At 35.0% G+C, this 21,124-nt stretch overlaps 2 protein-coding genes and 2 long non-coding RNA genes across 4 annotated transcripts in view; 3 read left to right on the top strand and 1 right to left on the bottom strand.

Annotated features, from left to right (window-relative positions):
* The window catches only part of rad50 (RAD50 homolog, double strand break repair protein), a 35,915-nt gene extending 26,523 nt beyond the window's left edge, over positions 1 to 9,392 (top strand). The window contains exons 23-26 of the mRNA XM_058758262.1: positions 8,098 to 8,183; positions 8,281 to 8,423; positions 8,788 to 8,921; positions 9,066 to 9,392. Coding sequence (XP_058614245.1) covers positions 8,098 to 8,183; positions 8,281 to 8,423; positions 8,788 to 8,921; positions 9,066 to 9,252 — 550 coding nt within the window. The 3' untranslated portion in view covers positions 9,253 to 9,392. The remainder of the gene's footprint in view (positions 1 to 8,097; positions 8,184 to 8,280; positions 8,424 to 8,787; positions 8,922 to 9,065) is intronic.
* An 871-nt stretch (positions 9,393 to 10,263) lies between these two features.
* Positions 10,264 to 12,155, top strand: il13 (interleukin 13). The gene is made up of 4 exons (XM_058758263.1): positions 10,264 to 11,030; positions 11,147 to 11,191; positions 11,438 to 11,569; positions 11,659 to 12,155. Exons 1-4 carry the CDS (start codon positions 10,866 to 10,868, stop codon positions 11,761 to 11,763), a joined length of 447 nt encoding a protein of 148 aa, XP_058614246.1. The 5' UTR covers positions 10,264 to 10,865; the 3' UTR covers positions 11,764 to 12,155.
* A 1,885-nt stretch (positions 12,156 to 14,040) lies between these two features.
* On the bottom strand, positions 14,041 to 16,680 carry LOC131529018 (uncharacterized). The gene is made up of 3 exons (XR_009267975.1): positions 16,648 to 16,680; positions 15,578 to 15,662; positions 14,041 to 14,269 (listed from the first exon to the last, which is right to left on the bottom strand). It is a non-coding gene; the product is annotated as an uncharacterized LOC131529018 (long non-coding RNA).
* A 1,313-nt stretch (positions 16,681 to 17,993) lies between these two features.
* LOC131529015 (uncharacterized) lies at positions 17,994 to 20,341 on the top strand. Its single transcript, XR_009267974.1, has 5 exons — positions 17,994 to 18,193; positions 18,704 to 18,769; positions 19,240 to 19,386; positions 19,801 to 19,923; positions 20,041 to 20,341. It is a non-coding gene; the product is annotated as an uncharacterized LOC131529015 (long non-coding RNA).
* Positions 20,342 to 21,124: the final 783 nt, after the last annotated feature.

Genomic DNA, 21,124 nt, shown 5'->3' with positions numbered 1-21,124 from the left:
GAATTAAAAATTCTTAAAAATATTTTGTAATTTAGGGAAATTATTGTCTAAGGTGAGTTATTGGGAATATATATTTTGTCAGTTTGAGTAAATTATTAATTTACTGTAAACATTAATTTGAATAAATTATTTGAATTTAATAATTACATTTAAATAATTTAATAAATTATTACTTTGTTTTGTACTGTGAGGTAAATTTGCAGACGGTCCCTAAAGCAGCCTAGGCGAATATGCAGTGAATATCAAACCTAAAACCTATAATATCGCGCTTGGTTTTCTATGGGAGAAAAAAATGGTTTGGTGAAACTTGTTGGTTGTGGGCTTAAATGTACACAATATACAGTAATACGTTTTATTAATTAGATGCTGAATTTAATCATTTATTATCACTGAGGCAAACCGTGTTAAGTGTTTTCTTTATGGGAAATGTTTAATGTGCAGTTTTGCGAGTTCCGTAACTTGTGTTCATATCTGTATCTGTTTGCATCATCAGTAAGATCTGAGTTTGGTCTTTTAATAGGCTTGTTTGAGATGCGCAAAATCTGCGCAGAACCGATCACCGGTGATCACTGCGAGATGCTTGCCGGTTAGAAAAGTGTCGGAGTTTTTTTTATTTTACATTTTTTATTAAACATATAACATTCACAGGGGATACAGTCAAAGCAATAAAATACATACACAACCAGAATACAAAACAGTAAATACCTTGATAATAGCAATAACAAAAAAGAAATATAAAGAGAAAAACAAATAAATAATAGTTGCCATAAACATCTTTTAAAATAAATAAATAAAAAGTGTCAGAGTTACGTCCGCCTTGTTGTCATGTCATGCTGACGTGTGCCAAAAAACAGTCCACCGACTGTGCTGATCAAAAGCACGATGGGAAGCGACTGACTGATGACACAGCTTAACGCTCATTGGTTCAGACAACTGTGATGCTGCGTTCTCTGCTAAAATGTTTTTATTTTAATATGATTTCATGTGATTGTATATTTAAATTATGCTTGAATATTCCCAAACACTATGACAGTGCGATCTCTGTGTGAGATATGTGATTGTTGTCATATTTCTATAAAAATCTAGAATACATATTTGTATTAAAGTAGAATGGATGATAAATACGCCTTTCGTATGGGGTTTAATAGGAAGCACTTTGAGTGTCCTGTTTATCATATTTATATTCATATAAAAGCAACAGAACTGAAATTATATCACATTTATTAGCAGAACAGCACATGAGTGAGAATAACGCGATATCCGCCTTTGATCTCGTATAGTCTATCTGTTCCACTTCGAGAGGTCAGAACTGTCCATCTTGACTGCGCTTATTTCACTCCTCCCCTCACTGCAGCCGCCTACTTTCGCCTACATTTCAGGCAAGGCGCACCTCAAACAAGTCTAATAGCTGTCATTGTGTTAGTGCACTACTGAGCCACGTAATGTGTTTTCTTTAACCGATTTCTGAGGGAAACGGCGTGAAACATTGCACGTTCGTTCATATTCTACATCTGCTTAACTGTCCATTTAGTTTGCATAATCATCAATAAAGTGTATTCTGAGATCTGAGGTCTTATATCACTGTATTAGTTCACTGTGGTGAGTTACGCGTCGTTGGGGAATCCTGGAGTGTGACGTATGAGGGGAACCCCAGTATTACAGCACAGCGTCACACAAGCCATGATACAAAGTTACAGAAATAAGCAACGAAAGCAATATATGTCTTCCTCAGATGTAATGTTAGTTCTGTACTTCAGCATTGGGTAAAAGAGCATTATAATCTCCTTTGTGGTAGAGAAAGCTGCTTACATATAGGCTACGGGAAACAGCAAAAATGTTGAATTAAACATACACACAATCCGTGTTTCCACACGTTTATACTGGCCCCGATAATCAAAACTTCTAGCGCTAGCTCCATTTCTGCAAATCAGTTTTTGTAAATGAGAGACTTGATCCACATATGGCCTTCATCAACAGCCGCTTGCGCCACCAGCTGGTGAGCGGCTGACAGCAGCTGGAGATCATGCATCGGTGCTCTACTGCTATTCCTGCGTTTCCCGGATGTGCAACGCTGAATTTTCTGCCGAATTTTAACCACTAAATTTGTGACAGTGAATTTGGAAAGTGAAATAAAATGACTGAAATTTCCCTGTCGAATATTATACATCGTATTTTTAAACAGATTGAATATTTTGGAAGTGAATTCTGGAAGGTGAATATGAATTTGAATTTTTGGTAACACTTTACAATAAGGTGTCATTTGTTAACATTAGTTAATGTATTAACTAATATGAATGAACAATACATTTATTACACTATTTATTAATCTTTGTTCATGTTAGTTCACCGTGCATTAACTAATGTTAACAAGCACAACTCGTGATTTTAATAATGCATTAGTAAATGCTGAAATTAACTTTAACTAAGATTAATAAATGCTGTAGAAGTATTGTTCATTCTTAGTTCATGTTAACTAATGTAGTTAACTAACGTGAACTAATGAACCTTATTGTAAAGTGTTACCGAATTTTTAATTGTGAAAATGTGTGTGAAATATTTTGGATTGAAATATTCACAGCTTAAATAAACAACTATGTTAAATTTCAGGACCTAAAAATGCAAGCCCTGAAAATACAAGGCATTAAAATGCAAGCACTGTTAATTGCAATGCATCTTTTTTTCGATTTGTGGAATTCAGCATGCTTTATGTTTCAAAAACTATTGTCATTATTCTGCTTCCATACGATTCTCTCACGATTCTGAACTATACAAAATAATGTGTGACAAAATATTATTGCTGCAGTCTATTTAAAAGTGTTTAATTAATTTGAATGAATTACTAAACATGTTAATATATATATATATCTTCAACAAATATTAAATACACCAATTTTGTATACTAAAATTTTGAAAAAATGGTTTTAATGAATGATTCATTGACTCACTCATAAATACTTCACTTGTTTTATTTATTAATGGATTAATCAGCGTTTTTGAACAAATCTCTTGAATGAAAGATTCAATGACAAATATATTTTTAACAGTCACTAGGTGGCAAAACAGTGCAATCGACACATTATTTGAAGTGCCAGTTACTTTCAAAAGGGGATTTACTCTATTTTGATCGCTACCATAGACATCAATGACTACATTTACATGCGCACGAATAATGTAAGGACTTAATGGCATTATGATGTTTACATGTCAAGAGCAAAGCTCTTCACTCCCGTTTACATGCAATTTCCATTTTTCTTATTCGCGAGTTGTACTTATTTTTAAATTTTTTTCTCGGGAAAACACAACTTGCTGCCACCAGTCTCTGTTCCTTATCCTCATCCAGAAACGGCGAGCAGAACGCGACGGCAGCGTAAGCAAACGAATTGCTGTTACATTTCTATGGCACCAAAGCATGGAATACAACCATACAAAAGTGTGTTGCATTAGACTTAAATAAATTAAAACAGCGGCCAGTAACACACCTGCTCTTTCTGAGTCCATCATTTGTGCTGTGCAGTGGGGTACGTGAGGCAGTTAAAAAAATTTAAAAATAAGTACAACTCGCGAATAAGAAAAAATGTAACCGATAATTAAGTCCTTCTCATGGCCGATACCGATAACCGATAAGTTCACATTTTTATATTATAATTTTCATATCATCTGCAGTTTGTGCACCCAGGAGAATACAAAATCTAAGATGCACTGATGAAACTGATATTTTAGTAGCTCTGGCATAACTATAATAGCAAACATCAGTCCTGACTCTTCAAATGTTTTTATTTTTTGTGTAAGGCACCACAATACTTAGTAACAGAAATGGTTTAACAGAACTACGGTTTATCTGCAATTAACAACTCATTAAAAACAAATTTAGGTAACACTTTATTTTAGGGTCTCTTAACTAGTTGCTTATTAGCATGAATATTCCTAGAATATTAGCCATTTATTAGTAGTAATTAAGCACATATTAATGCCTTATTCTACATGACCTTATTCTACATCCCTAATCCCAACACCTAAATTTAACAACTACATTACATAACAACATTGTTGAATATTTACGATTCAGGATCGGGGCGCCTCCGACGTTCTTCCGAGCAGATTCAGTCACTCTTAACACACCTCACACCACAGAACAACCTGATAAAATAATCTTTAGATCCACCAAGATAATCGGGACATTTCCTAGGATTGTCGGAAGGGGAGAAATCGGCCCAAAATCAGCCTGATTATCTTGTGGTGTGTACCCAGCATTAAGCGTAAAGGAGCAACCATATCTAAAGTGCTAGAAGAGAGAGTCCATAGTTTCTGTTACATCATCAAGTTTTTCTGTGCTGTTGGATATCCTGAGGAATTGAGATAAATCAGGAAGATTATTTACAAAGCAGTCTTTTGTGGTAGAAGTGATGGTTCTACCATACTTGTAACAAGGAGTAGAATTTATATTTTTAGCTATATGGCGTTTACACAAGACTAGATAATGATCTGAGATATCATCACTTTGCTGCAGAATTTCAATACCATTAACATAAATTCCATGTGACAATATTAAAACTAGAGTATGATTTCAACAATTAGTAGGTCCTGAGACATGTTGTCTAACCCCAATAGAGTTCAGAATGTCTATGAATGCTGATCCTAATGCATCTTTTTCATTATCAATGTGGATATTAAAATCACCAACGATTAAGACTTTATCTGCAGCCAGCAGTAACTCTGATAGAAAATCAGCAAATTCTTTAATAAAGTCTGTATGGTGCGCTGGTGGCATCATAGGGGATTTATCATTAACACTTGTTTCTCTAGATAATGTTATATGAAGTACTGAAACTAAGTTCAGTTCCTTGTGAAACTATACTGGTCTGATAAAATTCTAATGCCATTTTTCCTCCGAGGACATAGGGATGCCAGAAATGTGTTTTAAATTTAAATTTACTAAAAATGTATTTAAACTACTTTATCATGGAGCTTTTGCCCAAGTTACAGTTTCAGTCGTGTGAGTAGGTTCAAGAAGTAACGTACACCAGACTTGAAGTCGAATTAATGAACACCACATGAACATCCTGGCTTCTGCGTAAATACACAGTTTCAGCAATATTGCTAAAGCAGCAAGCATTAATATCAAAAATGCGGTTTAAATGATGTTTCTGGTTTCTCATGGAGGGATATACAGAGGAAGTCCTAAGTCATCATCATTGGTTTAGATCAGTATCGTCCTGTGCATTCACAGAAGTTATATCAGCAGGTCTGTGGGTGTCTAAATCACTCTGGCATCATCTACGGTGCAGAGGCGTTATCCTTACTTTTTCAGGATATCTTAATTTTTTCTTGTTTAAATGGTGTGAATGATTTTTCTTTGCTCAACAATACAGTTGTCAGTATAGTAAAGATCAGTCATTTCATTCCAAAAATATTTATTAGTAAGTATTGGAGATACAGTAGGTGTAGTGGTATATTAATGATATTATATTGTATATTATATAATATTAATTGCTCAATTGTAAATATATTATTAATAAATCAACAGCATTTGTTGCTTAATGACTGTTTTGGACTTTGATCAGTATGCACCAGAAATGGGCCAAATCGTGCAACACTCTTAAAAACCACAATATATTCTTACAAGGTTTCAGGGTTTGTCATATGGCATCTAGCAAACCCTTGGATGTGGCCTATTGGATAAAAATCAATTTCTGTTTTCAGATTTGTTTTTGGGAAATTACAGTAAATATTGCATAAAATAAGTGACTTTATCACCACTTTGGCTAACCATCCATTACATTTAATGTGGCTTTTTATGAACACAACCATGGAAGATAAATGCATTGTATTGTACAAAGTACTTACAGCCACTTGATGATCTTTTGCAATTGACAGGTTTAGTTTGCCTTATTTATTTATATTTCATGAACCCTTTGCAGTTTTTACTACAAATGGACCTATGTATGCAAGACAGCAAATGAAACAAAAGGCCCAAACATATACACAGAATTACACACCACATGTCTCTATTGAGCATCATTATTGTGTAGCATAAGCCGAGAGCAGAACTTAAATGCAGAACTACACCATGCACATTGTGGCACTTCAAATAATCATTCAGATGCTGAGTAGTTACTCACAAAATGGAAAAAAGCAGCAGCTTTGAGCATGCTGACAGGTTTAACAACAGTAATGTTTTGCAGTCACACACAGTCGCTAATAAATGTTATGCAACGTTAGATAAAATAAAATACTGATCCTATCAAAATAAGCTTGGCATTATATTTGCATACAGTAAAATATAAAAACATAAAACTCGCCATTAGAAGAGCTGAATTCTAGCTAACTGACCAACTGTCGATGAAATAACCTAGTTATGTGATCAGTGCAAATACTCTCAAATATCTGTTCAAGTATAATTGTGTTGTGTTCTACATTAAATGAGATTTCAGGAGGGGGGTGGCAGCTAGTCTGGGGGGTCTGGACCTCACAGACTCTATTGTGGCACCGACCCTGGCATTACATTTACATTCATTAATTTAGCAGACGCTTTTATCCAAAGCAACTTAGAAATTTGTGTACCACCAGGCGTCGCTCACTAGTGGATCTCAGACTTCTGGAGGGAAGCATTAGGGGGGGAATACATTTACATTTAGTCATTTAGCAGACACTTTATCCAAAGCGACTTACAAATGAGGACAATAGAAGCAATCAAAACCAACAAAAGAGCAACAACATGCAAGTGCTATGACAAGTCTCAGTTAGCTTAACACAGTACACGTAGCAAGGGTTTTTTTTATTATTATTTATTTTTGAATACACACAGAAAACATTCCTTCTGAATTGGATAGTTGGAATTTATATTTTGAATATTCAAGCATTCCAAAATATCTTCTGGGTATCTTCTCTGACCATTTGAAAACCTATATTGGTTGACCATCGGTACATTAAAGCCAAACCTAACTGCTTGCCAGATATCGGCCCTTCAGAGATTGATTACACATTTGCGAAGTCAGAGAATCAGGATTTATGAATGTGACGTCACTTATCAAATTCTCTACAGCTGTGTGCTTCAGACGGACACATTGACAGCTGTCCAAATTACTCTGCTTTTTAGGCTTTTGATTGAATGCAGCCTGGTAAAGCAGTTTTCTTCTGAGAAAGTATTGTGCCTGACATTAAACCGGCTGACCCGTTCTTCTCACCATGATACCATCATTGCTGTTTGTGCAGAGGAGTAGAGGAAGTGTGGCAATCTGATAGGACACACCATGCTTAGATGCAAGATTTCATCTAATATCAGTTCTGATAAATTGTTTTTTTGAAAAAAAGTCTTACGGTCAAAATAGCGTTTTACAAGACTTTCAGATTTAGTACTCTAACAGATAGTTCTAATAAATCAGTTAAATCTTTCTTCATTTGCTTTTATTGCCACTATTATTTTGAAAACGTTAACGAATGCATAGGATAAACTACTTATGGAGAAATAGCAATAGATGAACAGGAATGTTTTTGGTAATTTCATATACATGGCAGTCATTTTTCTTTGCTAAAATGTTTGCTAGACACAAGTGGTTCATATGTTAAGCTTTGCAATTTGCTGTTGTATTGCTTTATTATTGCATGTATTACATATGCACTGAAATTGAAATTCCATTGATATCAATAAGATGTAAAATGTATTAGGATACATAGAAATCAATATCAAGTAAGCATTAATATACACATACATTAGTATTATACATATACACAACATCAAGTAAGATTAGTAAATGCTATAAATGTGATGATGCTTAATGCATTAGATCAGTCTAAATTCTTGCCAAAGTTCAATACTATTTTGTCTAAATAATAATAATTTGTATGAATTGAATAATAATAATAATTCTTATTAATGCTAATAAAATACTATAAACTCTAATCAGTCAGATTAAATAACAGAATCATTGTAAGTGAATGTAGGTTAATAGCATTATAAATTACATTTATGAATGGGATACAATAATCCCATGTTAAAATTTGATAAAGATTACAGGTTTTGAAGATTTACTTGGAGTTTTAGATAGTGGCAAAGGTATTTTATTTATTTATTTTTATTTTATTCTTTTTTTATTACAGAACAATAATGAAGTTTCACAGCATGAAGATGGAGGAGATTAATAAAATCATCAGAGATTTATGGCGGAGCACATACAGAGGACAAGGTCTGCCATGATTGGTGCTTGACTTGATATATCCCATGCTGATTCTTTCTTTAAACGCAAATATATTGTTGTTTACAAGTCTCCTGATCTCTCACAGACATAGAGTATGTGGAGATACGCTCTGATGTGGATGAGAACACCTCCGCTGGCCTGAAAAGAAGGATCTATAACTATAGAGTGGTAATGGTCAAAGGAGACACTGCTTTGGACATGCGTGGACGTTGCAGTGCTGGACAAAAGGTCAAAAAGCACATGCATCATGGGTTTCTTTAGAAAAATGCATAGTATGTTTGTGTGCTCTTACCACTCCATTGAAAAGTTATTTTTGGGTCACTCTTAAAATCATCCCAGGTTCCCCATTAAATGTAATGTACATAAAATAAGTGATGCATACTTAATGAAAACATTATCTGTTGACAAAGCTGTCATTAAATTTGGAGCTGAGAAGAGGTTGCTGACACTTCTTTAGTCAAACTACACCTGGCCGATGGTTTTATTGATCAAACTGTTAGTAGATTAGTAGAGTGTGTAAAGAAAAGTTGTCTTTTTATTAATTCCAATAAAATGTTTGTAATATTTGGCTTTACTGCTTGTTTGTCTGCAGGTTCTTGCCTCTCTCATAATACGGTTGGCTCTGGCTGAGACGTTTTGTCTGAACTGTGGGATTCTGGCACTGGATGAGCCCACCACCAACCTAGACAGAGAGAATATAGAGTCCTTGGCACACGCACTGGTGGAGTAAGTCTTTATTAAAAAAAGAAAAAGAAAATACAGCCAGTCTTTAAACAGGAAACTTAGTCTATTTACAGCTGGAGGAACGTGACAAAACAACAACTTTTATTTGCTGTTTAAATAAAAGATCTACTTTTGGTTTCTTTGCAGGATTATCAAGAGTCGCTCTCGCCAACGCAACTTCCAGCTCCTTGTTATCACCCACGACGAGGATTTTGTGGAGCTCCTGGGAAGGTCCAACTATGTGGAGCATTTCTACAGGATCAGGAAGAACCAGGACCAGTGCTCAGAGATCACAAAGTGTAACATTAACACTCTCAACTCCTACCTGCACTGATGCATCGCATCAGATGAGAGAAGAAAGACTGGTACTCTACAGAGGTGACAGAATCAAAGTTTCGTGTTTGGACAGTTGTTAGGCATGATCTAAACACAAGGTTTATCAGCCTCCCTGAACCTACCTACTAAAAGTGTATGTTGGCTTTCTTGTAAATTTAGTTTACTTTTTTCAGAAATATATATATATATATACATATACATATACATGAAAAATAAAAATTGGATTCTAATGTCTTTTATTTCGTGTTGGCATCAAAAAGTATTTGGAATAGTGCTGCCGATCGATTAAAAACAATAATTCATCATAATTAAACTAATTAATCACGTTCAGTTTTTAATTCATGTAAAACATTATTCACATAAATCCTAATCATATTTAAATCTGCTCAGCCCTGGCACCAAACACATTATATAATGTTTATATAATTATATAATTTGGGGAAACACATAGCTACTTTAGGAGGTGCAAAAACAGATGCTGTGTTAATTATTGTTATTTTTTAATGCTTTAAACAGCAAATATTAAACAGAAATTACAATTATTTTTTCCCAACCCTAATTTGGATACTTAAACATGTAAAAATGTTTTTACATAATATATCAAAAGATTAACCAAGTTGCATTTATTTTTAAGAAATAATGCACATGCACACATCTAGTGTCAGATATTTGTGGAACATGTCCAAAGTCATGAAATACATCTGTGGTTATTCTGCTAGGACATGAGGGGGAAAATAAATTCAGTTAAAAAATTGTTTAGGTAATAAAAATGCATAAGAAATTAGTTTTGAGAATGTTATTTGGTTTGATAATTTGTAAGCAATGAAATCCACACATACATAAACTCACCAATGTGCCATTAGAGGGATAACTTGCTATATGTTTCTAAAATTAACATTTAAGTTCAGCCAACCAACATCTTAAAATTAGATTTCACTAAGCCAGGATTAGGCCATAGTTCAATTAGGACATTTAAGTCATTTTTATAAAAATGCTTAGAAAGAAAACAGTACTGGTGTGCATCTTGAGACGAAACAAAGGCACTGATATATTTTATGATCAGTCAGTGCAAGTTTATTTCAGTTGAAACAGCTCAGACTTACATTTTAGTCTAGGACTAGGCTTAAGCCTTGTCTGTGAAACCGGGGGTAAATGTTGTTAATCACCGGACATTTGCTGTCGTCATTTGTATGACTAATGCATCTCCAGTGTATCAATGCAACTGCAAGTACAAACACATGCAGATTTGCTGCAAAAGCTATCAGTATTGATCGTTTGATTTTGCAGTATTGAAACTTATTTGCACAAGCAAACATAGTGAAGATGCACCCCATCTAGAGGCTTGTTACCCAAAATCATTTTGATCTTTCTTGGCAGTTTGTCAGAGTCAGTTCCAGGAAATCAAGACAATATGACAAATTATCAACCACATCTCAATCAAGATATTCAGTGAGCGCGCCGTTATCAGCCAATGAACGAAACTTAGCTTACAATGCAAAAAGGTCTTGCCTTTTGAGTGTATATATACACACAGCATTCAGCAGTAGTGGAATCAGGTACTTCTGGCCTTCAGACAACCAAACTCTTGAGAAACCCAAGCAGACAGACAAAATGATGAGGACTCTTCTACTGCTCGCTTTCGCTGTCTTGACCTCCAGTGCTCCTGTGCACAACAACGCTAATTCTTCTGCAAAAGGACACAGTGATAGGAAATTATTGGGAGAGCTTGTTGATGAGCTGGAAAAAACTGTGAAAATTTTCTCAAAGGAGACTGGGGTAAGATTTAACTAAATTATAGACTATAGTATAGCAACTATAGTAAGCCAAAATTGTCTACTTTAATATTCAGAACAGAGCGTGATTGCAATATTTATTTTACCTGTTATTTCTAGGATAAATCAGTCTTCGTGACAGAGCTGCAAACGAATGGCTGTAAGGTGAGAGGATGCATGTGGATTTTTATCACTATTTCAGAGCCTTAGGAGTCTTTTATGTGCTTAATTGGGTTTGTGCACTTTTGTTACTCTAGTATGTGGTAACATTTATGAGGCTGAAGCACAAAATATTTTTCCTGTTGTGATTTTTACATTTCTGTCAGCTTTTGTGAAGCTTTTTTAATACTAACAATCAAACCCAAAGTATTCAAGCCCTGGTCTTGACGTTTGATTTCAATATCTTTGCAGCGTGAGGTTTTCTGCCAGGCTGAGCAAGAACTGAAAACCAAGGTTTCTGGGCGGTCTGGTGCCAAATTTGACCATTTCCGTACTGACAAGAAACTAATGAGGAATTTAAACATATATAACAAGCATCATGGGGTAAGTTGAATTCTGGGACTTTATATCTTCTCTATACGATACCTCCATCCTATTTGAGTTGAATAACCATGACATTTACTTTATTTCAGAAAACCTGCAAACCTGATGTTGAAGTTCAAACTGAAATGCCTCTGCACGAATTCTTGCCGATGCTCTTGACATGTGTCAAGAATGAATTTAGCCAAGCCAAGTAAAATTAATTTATGAAAGATTAAATTTTTGTATCTTTTTGAGAGTATTATTTTATTTACATTGTCTGTAGCAGTATATAATTTTGTACCTGAAATAAATTTGCATAAATATAATTTTAAGTCTTAAATGTGGTCTGATGTTTTACAGTATAGATTTTGTGCAGCATTTCTGTGAATTGACTGAAAAGAAATTTTCAATGAAGCGGTGATTGCGCACAAATATACTAGGCCTTTTTAGAAAGAAACCCATGAATCATGTAGCACACGTGTGTCAAACTTCAGTCCTGGAGAGCCACTATCCTGCAGTGCGTAGCTCCAACCAGCTCCAAAACACCTGCCTGGAGGTTTTTAGTAATCCTGAAGACCTTGATTAGTTGGTTCAGGTGTGTTTAGTTAGGGTTAGAGCTAAACTCTGCAGGACTGTGGCTCTTCAGGAACTGAATTTGACAAACCCTGATCTAATAGCTTTTTGACCTTTTGTCCAGTACAGCAATGTCCTTGCATGTCCAAAGCAGTGTCTCCTTTGATCATTACCACTTTGTAGTTATAGGTCCTTATTTTCGTTTACCTCAGAAAGTGAAAAACAGATGTTGTGTTAATTGTCTTTATTTTAATGCATTAATCAGCATATATTAATCAGTTATTAACATTATTTTTCCAGCCCAATTTGAATACTTGAAAACATATGACGGACATATGACATAGTTCATAATACAAATCACAGGTCCGTAGCCAGCCTATTGAAAGGGGGGGTTCTTTTTTTCAAAAAGTGGACCTTTTTGCAGTTTTTCTCCTTCTTTTGTATTTAATTATGAGGTTCAAATACTTCATTTCAGTGACCTTTTATGCACTAATTTGTGCTGGATTAGCTTGTTTGCTGGTATCTTAACAAGCACGCTTTTTGATGCACCTAAAATATTTACTGCATTGTTGTCAAATTGCTTCCTCGTGTAACACCTTTGTCAGTCCATACACAGTTCATAAGTTTAAAGACCACACTAACAACAGAATAGATTTAATGAACTTTACTGAAATATTAATATTAATTAATAATAATTCTTCTCATCATCATTTCTTGACTCTGTCAATGCCTCTCGCTACAGACATAACACTCTCAAAGAGTTTATCACTTCATTTGTACTGACACTTCACACAATTGCTAGCAATGTGGTAAATCATGGTAAATCACGCTAGAAACACGGTAAATCATAGTAAATAATACTACAGACCTGCAAACTCAAAAGTGCTGAAAAAGGTGACATGTTTACGAAGTAATTTGTTGTAGGGGTGTCTGGGGCATTGTCCCCCATGAGACTATGTTTATGATTTTAACCAAATGAAGCATTTTGGTGCATTCTGACAAGAAACATTTTGCATCAATACATTTATTTAAAAAATAAATAAAAAGAAAACATTTATTGACACAATTTGATTCAATATTAAGTTGTGGCCTATCAGGTACAGTACATCGCAAATTTCTTCAAAGAAAAAAATATCTCTCAACTAATGCTGTAAACCATAAGGAACCCCAGTTGGTACATCATTCTAATATTAAAGGTTAAAAATGATTTATTTCTAGGCTACTTTATCTTTTTAAGCTTTATCTTTCATGTCAAATTCTTACATTTGATCAAATTCAGTTTTAATAATAAGGGCTGTTATCACTGAATATCCCACTATGTTTTATTATTATAATTACGCTACGTTTATATGGCTATTATATTGTAGACTATTGAGTGGATAAAATATAGAAATCCTTTTAATTAATATATATATATATTATATATGCCTACGGGCTTGAATCATGTGTTCAGTGCTGTCAGTATAGAAGGCTATCTTCATGACAAAAACTGAGTTACAATAATACAAGAGTTACATAAACACAAAATAAAAACCACGCAAACAATAATTAAGCAGTTAAAATGTTTTAAATTGCATGATAAAAATTCTAAAATATTTTCTGATAAAATCTTACTAAACAAGTCTCTAGTTTTGTGTTCAGTTAAACATTATCCTTCAACATTATTAAAGGGTAAGTTAAAAAAAATTAAATCCATTTTGTATTGTTACAATGTTGGTAACATGGAAAATAACAATGTTTATTCTTTCTCCGAGATACCGTTTATTTGCCAGCAAAACTGATGCAAAACAGCATTTTTTCATTTAGATGCTGCAAAAAGTGTTTGTGTCATTTTGTCAAAACTCGTCATTTCATTTTGCATCATCCTGCGGAGTGCTGCTTACAAATAAAAGGGGACATATAGGTACACATAACTCAGAGAAAGAGTAAATATTGTTCATTTACAGATATTAGAGATGTTGCAATAATACACAGCGGGTTGAAAATCGTCAAGCTTACCCTTATAGGCAATATAAGGATGATATGTGTTTTGTGTGTCCATGTACAGTTGCCGTCATTTGTAGTCTTTGTGAGCGTTGGCGTCATCTGAAGTGAGTTTGGATTCAGTCTGGAGCTGGCGTAATCTCTAGTAACCTTGGGATGGGCATCCTGAGATTATTTCAAACAAAAGATTATTTATTTTATCACACATATAACTGGAGTGCATGGTTATCAGATGTGTTGTGTGAATACTTGGCTAAAATATGTATTTTAATCTAATTTCTATTAGATTTAAAAGACCTAATTTTTAATTAAAAGATTGTGTCTGAGCCCCAAATATTATTAGGAAGGCTATTTCAAAGTAAAATACCAAAAAGTTCTACTTCCTTTAGTGGACTTTGATAAATCCTTGGTATTAGAATTTTGTGACCTCACTACAGGTCAAGCACCATAGCTGCTGCTGCCCCCATTTGTGCTTATTTTGCTATATATATCTGGTTTAATCACAAGAAGGTGTGAAACTTTAGGCAGGTGCTCAATGACATGATACACTTCACCTATCGATAAACAAAAATCAGCACATTGCCACTAATGCGCTCAAAAATCTATTTATTGATGAAGTGTTTCATGTGATCCCTTAGTATGTATTATTTGTCCTCATTATTTGGGGAACAGGCAGTCTCTTTAGAATGGACTACAAATGCCACAGTACCATTTAAGTGGGTGGAACATTATATTTGTAATTTACACTACCGTTAAATGTTTGGGGTCAGTAAGATTTTTATACTTCTTTGAAAGAAGTCTCTTCTGCTCACCAAGGCTGCATTTATTTGATCAAAATGAAGTAAAAACAGTAATATTGTGAAGAATTATTACAATTTAACACAACAGTTTTCTATGTGAATATATCGTGAAATGTAAATTTATTTCTGTGACCTAAGCTAATTTTTATTATTCCAGTCTTCAGTGTCAAATGATCCTTCAGAAATCATACTGATATGCTGATTTGCTGCTCAAGAAACATTTCTGATTATTATCAATGTCTTATCAAAAGTTATCAAAAAGTCTTATCAAAAGTTAGAGCAAACATTTGTTTCAAATAAACGCTGTACTGTTTTAAAACTTTATTCATCAACGAATCCTGAAAAAATGAAGCAGCTCAGCTGTTTACAACACTGATAATAATCAGAAATGTTTCTTCAGAAGCAAATCGGAATATTAGAATGATTTCTGAAGGATCATGTGACACTGAAGACTGGAGTAATGATGCTGAAAATTCAGCTTTGATCACAGAAATAAATTACTTCTCTAAATATATTCAAATAGAAAACAGTTATTTTAAATTGTAGTAAATTGTAATAATTTCATACATTAAACTGTGGTTGCCATAAAAGACTTTCAAAAACATTTAAAAAAATTAATAAAAATCATACCAACCCAAACTTATGAAACAGTTGTGTTTGAGATTTTACTTACTAGTCCTGCGGTTTATAGCATCTTGGAGATGTTGTCTGACAGCAGTGGTGGGCCTTCAGGGGCAGCAGGGCCTTCTCTGCTGGCCCTATAAAAAATACAATTGTGTGAAAAATGTTTTTATTGATTATTTAGGTATCATTTTCATTTGTATAATGTCCACAAATTGCCTATGATTAGTTTAGTTGAGGTTGAACTGGAATATCCTACATTAAAAAAAAAAAGTCTATGGCCAGCACAACAGATAGTGCTACCCTACACCTGATTTGTTACGAGCATTACTGACAGAATCATCAGCCAATCAAATGTTGACGTTCAATGACAGCCCGCCCTCTGGGTCTAGCTATGTGCCCAGTGCTACCCCCAGCGTTAGACCGGCCCTTTAGTCAGGGATTTCCAAGGAACGAAAGTGAAATTCAATGAAAAGAAAATGACAGCTGCAGTCATTGGCGCCTACACCAGATCTTGTTGCCCATCTACTAAAAACTAAGGTGCTCTTTTGCAGACAAAAGAGAATAACTGAGAAAGGAAGACCTACACTGAATTCGCTAACAAAGGCCAGCGAAGTTTTTATGTGCCATTTCAAAGACTGCAACTATGAGTGCTATGAGTGGCTAACAGCTAGCACCGAGCATAAGTTATTTTGTTGGCCGTGTTTACTTTTTAATACGAGTAAAGGGACATGGAATGATAGACTCATGGACTTTATTTACAAGTGACAGGTGAGTGCTTTATTATTTGATGAGTATTGTATCATGCACATTGTTATGGAGGTGTACGTGGTGCGGTGGTGCGGTGTGTGGATGTCCAGCATTTGTACAGTTTTGCTGCTTTGGGTGCATCGTCATTTTAGAGTGACGTGAATGTGCATAGAGACCCGTGTATTGGCAGATTACTTTTACTGTAGGGAAATTTACTCTGCATTTAACCCACCCTAATCTAACCTAGTCTTGAAATTGTTGATCAGCCGTTATTGTTGTTGAAAGCCTGTGTGTGGCATAATATGTGCATTATATGCATATGACTGCATTAGCTGTAACAGAAATGTGTACATGTGGTTTACAGTTGCTTACTGAAGGCCCTGACTGAAACCCCACGGTACGCCACTGTCTGACAGTAAGTTCACTCCAACTCTGCTGGGCGCAGCAGGCCATCATCACTGAAGAATCTAGGAACAAAACAAGCAATCTGTCATAGAGCCAACAATATTTAGTTTGCAGTTCCAGGTTTATTAGAAGGAAACAAGCTATAGCAGAGGTAAAATACAGATAAAAGAAAGAATAATATATAACAATTATAATAACATATATATATACATATACATAATACACAACAAATTCTACTACTAATAATATAATCTTAAAATAACACTCTATGTTTTTAGTTTTAGGTTGAGTGTCACTTACGTTTTGATGCCAAGGCCTTCTTAAAATTGGTGAAATATATTCTGAAAAATGCATATTAATGTATTTCATGAGCTTCTTCAGTTCACCTGTATTTCTAAGTAAGTAGCTCCCTTCAGAAATGTTGAAATCTTGGAGCTTCCCCTCTGTTCTGCTGAAATCACAGAACAATTTTTATTAATATTTGTTTACCATGAAAGATCAAAACGCATTTTAACTTTTCAATTTGAGCTTTCAGTCGATTACACATAAGTGACGTCATCGATTCAGTAAATTAGCCTTTTCCAATAACCCATTGACAAATCGCCAGCAAAACCTTTACAGAGCTATCAAAATCTCTCATATACACACGCGAAGATTTTATTAAAAGCCCAGAGTTTCATAAACAAGAGCTCAATCTATAGAGTTAGCCTAACCTTACCTGAAAACTGCTAAGATGCTAACGGGCTTTTTCCGAAGACACTAAACCATTTCTATAAAATAAATATTTAATTGAAACATCCCAGCAAACACGTTAATGTGGGGCCCACATGGGTTTCACATGGGCTACAGGGGTACAGAGTAGGCATGGGCTCAAAATGGGCATCTTATCTGGGGCCCACTTGGGTGACCCAGCTAGGACCCACATGGGTGAACAGGTGGGCATCTTATCTGGGGCCCACTTGGGTGAACCCAGGTGGGCTCCCCATGTGGTTCCCAGTTGGGTAATTAATGGGAAATGTGTGCATGGGCTCAAAATGGGCTACACATGGGACCCTATTTGTTTTATCAAATATACAAGTGCAAACATAATTATTCCCATGGGGTGATTACATGTGTATATATATGCACATATGTGTCTTTAAAATGATTTTTGTTGTTGTTTTGACACTTGGATTACTTTTATCAAAATCAAAAAAATCCCCCTCCTTTTTTTATTACAGTCTATGATTCCAACACTCATTCTACCCAATTTTCCACTGACATTTAGCCAAAAAAAAATGCAGTCACTTTAATTGTGCTGACAACTGGAGATCTCCCAAGTTCCATCGAGATCCCATTCCCCACGACATCAAACTACCGCGAGATGCAGCCCTGCCTCGATCTGCATGCAGTGTGGATCCCGCGAGATTTCATTCAGCAATTCCCATCCCCCACGCAGCACGCGCTGCATCGCGCCGACGCCATTAACGTTACTACGGCTTATAGCAGAGAAGCTAACGTTAGTGTAAATAAGGTACATTAGCCTGGGACAGATCTCCATTTGAACAGTAAACAAGGCTGTTGTACTTTTAACAATACATAAAATACAATAATAGTACAACTAATATTTATCATGCAAACAGGAGTTTCTGCCTTATATAATAATAATAATAAGTTTTATTTATATAGCGCCTTTCCAGAGCTCAAGGACACTTTACAATAAACATCAGAAATGGGAGGAAAACATCGAACAATAAACAGAAAGAAAACAACATCAGAAATCCAAAGAGTAATATACAACATAAAACAAAGTAAACAGAGGTTAACTAAGAAAGATAACATTCTGAAAACAAGTGAGTTTTGAGCAGCGATTTAAATTCAGACAGGCTATTGGCAAGACAGAGTGATCTGGGTAGAGAGTTAAATCTGCAACAGTTTGCATTCGGGTGTTATTACAAATTATACAAATTGTTTTGACTATACAAATGTTTTTGCCTAAATTAGAATTTAATTTTTTTTTAAGTAATAAGCATTTTTCTTACAGAAAGTAAAGGACGGTTTTGGATGTTGATGCAGTGGAGCAGAAATTGGCAGACCCCAGAAACAAGTGGTATGTTCTAACTCTAACATAACCATTTAGCAGGTTCACAGGGCTGAACGTTAACGTTTTTGCACCTAAGTTACAGTACTGTGCAGAAGTCTTAGGCCACCATTTTGTTTCTTTCATTTTTTAATACTGCCTATAAATTAGCTGTATTTTCTTGTTGTATTCTAATAAAAAACTCTGAGATAATCAAAACAACAAATGTAATGGTGGCCTAACACATTTTCACAGTACTGTAGCTGTTTTGCTATAAAGAATGTTTTTGTAGCACAGGCAACACAATTGTAGTACAAGTATAAAACATCTGTTACAGAGGTAACTGCATAGGAATTATGAAAGTGTTCCATAGGAATTGTGAGTAATAGACTTGTATGGACTTGATACACACAGTAGATTTGGGGGGAAATGTAATTGCAATTATTCAGGGTTAATTTTTTGTGTTGTCTCCCAATAATAATAATCTTGTTTTCCATTAGGTTCCTGTAGTGGCAGTTCTGTGGATGAAGCCACGAGAAGAATGAGGGCCTTCCTTTTGGACCACCCCGCATCAAGAGAGTTCAATTTTGTTGGCCGGCATGGAAAGTGAGAGTTTCAGGGGCTCAGACTGCTTGAGGTTGTATAAGGTATGTTTACTTGCTGTTGGATTATTAATGTTCATGTGCAAACAGAGGTTATTTGGTAGAGTTGAGTTTGTTCTTCATAAATCAGTGGAATCAAATCAGTTTGATTGAATGCAAATAATTGTCCATATTTGGACAAGCAATACCCCAAATTATGAGAATATGAACCAGGTGTACTGCTTATTTTAGTGATAAGTAACTGTTCATTTGTGGTGAAGCGATCACAAAAAGAGTTTATAATGAATAACATTCAAACTTTATTAAAGACGAGTACACTAATACAAGTGAAGTGATAATAAAATAAGAACAAATGAAGACATCAGATGCAAAAACCGTCTGAAATTTTCAGGCTCTTATGTTTATGTTCAGTTATTTCACTGTAATGGCAATGAATTGAATGATGACCTATATTTACAGGAAGCTTGAAAAAAAATCTCTTAACCAAATTCCCAGAAAAGAGGCAGAAAAGTCAACGTCAAAGTGGCTAATCGTGACGGGAGGAAACCGTTCTGCGAAGTCACATAGTAGAGAGCAAGATAGGTAAGTCTGAAGATATTCGTGATTATTAAATGGAAATACAATCTTTAAAAAGACAAGAATCGTCTGTTTTAACTGAAAAAGTGGCACAGTGGTTGATTAATTGTTGTCTTTTCAAAGGGCCGTTGGGAGAGTGAGGACAGAGGTGTGAGGAGCTGCACGGTTGGTTGGTTTGTTTGTTTGTGAAATAATGTATTTTAGAGTTTTCAGATATGCGTATACAAACGATACAAGTTATTCCAAATAATGTTTGGCAGGAGCTTCACTTTAACTTTTTTTTTAAGATGCTTATGTTTTATAAAGTTGTAAATACACAAGATATAATGGTCATGTTCAAATTATTCCAACGAAACCTTGTTTAAAGCATGCAGAATACAAGTTATGAAGATTTTTTTTTTTTTTTACAAGAAATAACGTTTTTCAGGAGCTTAAAATTAACTTTTTTTTATACTTGTTTTATAAAGTTGTAAATGTACAAGTTATAATAGTAATGTTTAAATTATTCCAAATAAACTTTGCTTAAAAGCATGAACTACTGGTTTCTGTTTATTGAATACCTTTAGCATTTTAGTGGATTTAATGTATTGTTTGTATTTAGGGGTGTACTGTAAAATAAGGTAACCCAAACAGACAAATGTTAGCCCATGTGTATACTTGTTGTGGCCCATAAGAGACCTACATAAGACCTAGCTGGGTCCCATCACTAACCCATGTAGGCAGACTCATGTAGGCACCAAATGGGAGCTACCTGGTTAACCCGTATGGGCCCTATATGGAGCCCATCAAGGGCCCGTCATCAGCCCATCTGGGCTAACCCATGTTGGGCCACCATGGAAACTGAGGACAAAATTAGCTGGGTCCCAGATGGGCCCCAGATATTGGCCCAGTTGCAACCCCTATGGGCCCCACATGGATGTGTTGGCTGGGATGTCAATAACAAGAAAGAAACGTGTCAGGAACGTTTGTATGTAATATTTGTGTGATTTTAGGGACTAAACTTACCTGAAAGCAGTGAAAAACGCAGCGAGAGACGTGCTGCGTCCCAATTTGCCTACTTATACTATGCCCTAAAAGTATGTACTCTTTTTGTGAAGAAAAAGTACATACTTTTGAGTATGTAGCAGAATAGTAGGCAAGCTTTGGGACATACTACTTCGTCATAGCTGCTTCTTTAACAGATGCTCTGTTGCTTAGTTACGTGCAT

This window comes from Onychostoma macrolepis, chromosome 21 (assembly GCF_012432095.1).
Source record: "Onychostoma macrolepis isolate SWU-2019 chromosome 21, ASM1243209v1, whole genome shotgun sequence".
Taxonomy (NCBI): Eukaryota; Metazoa; Chordata; class Actinopteri; order Cypriniformes; family Cyprinidae; genus Onychostoma; species Onychostoma macrolepis.
This window is presented reverse-complemented; position numbering and strand designations above follow the sequence as displayed.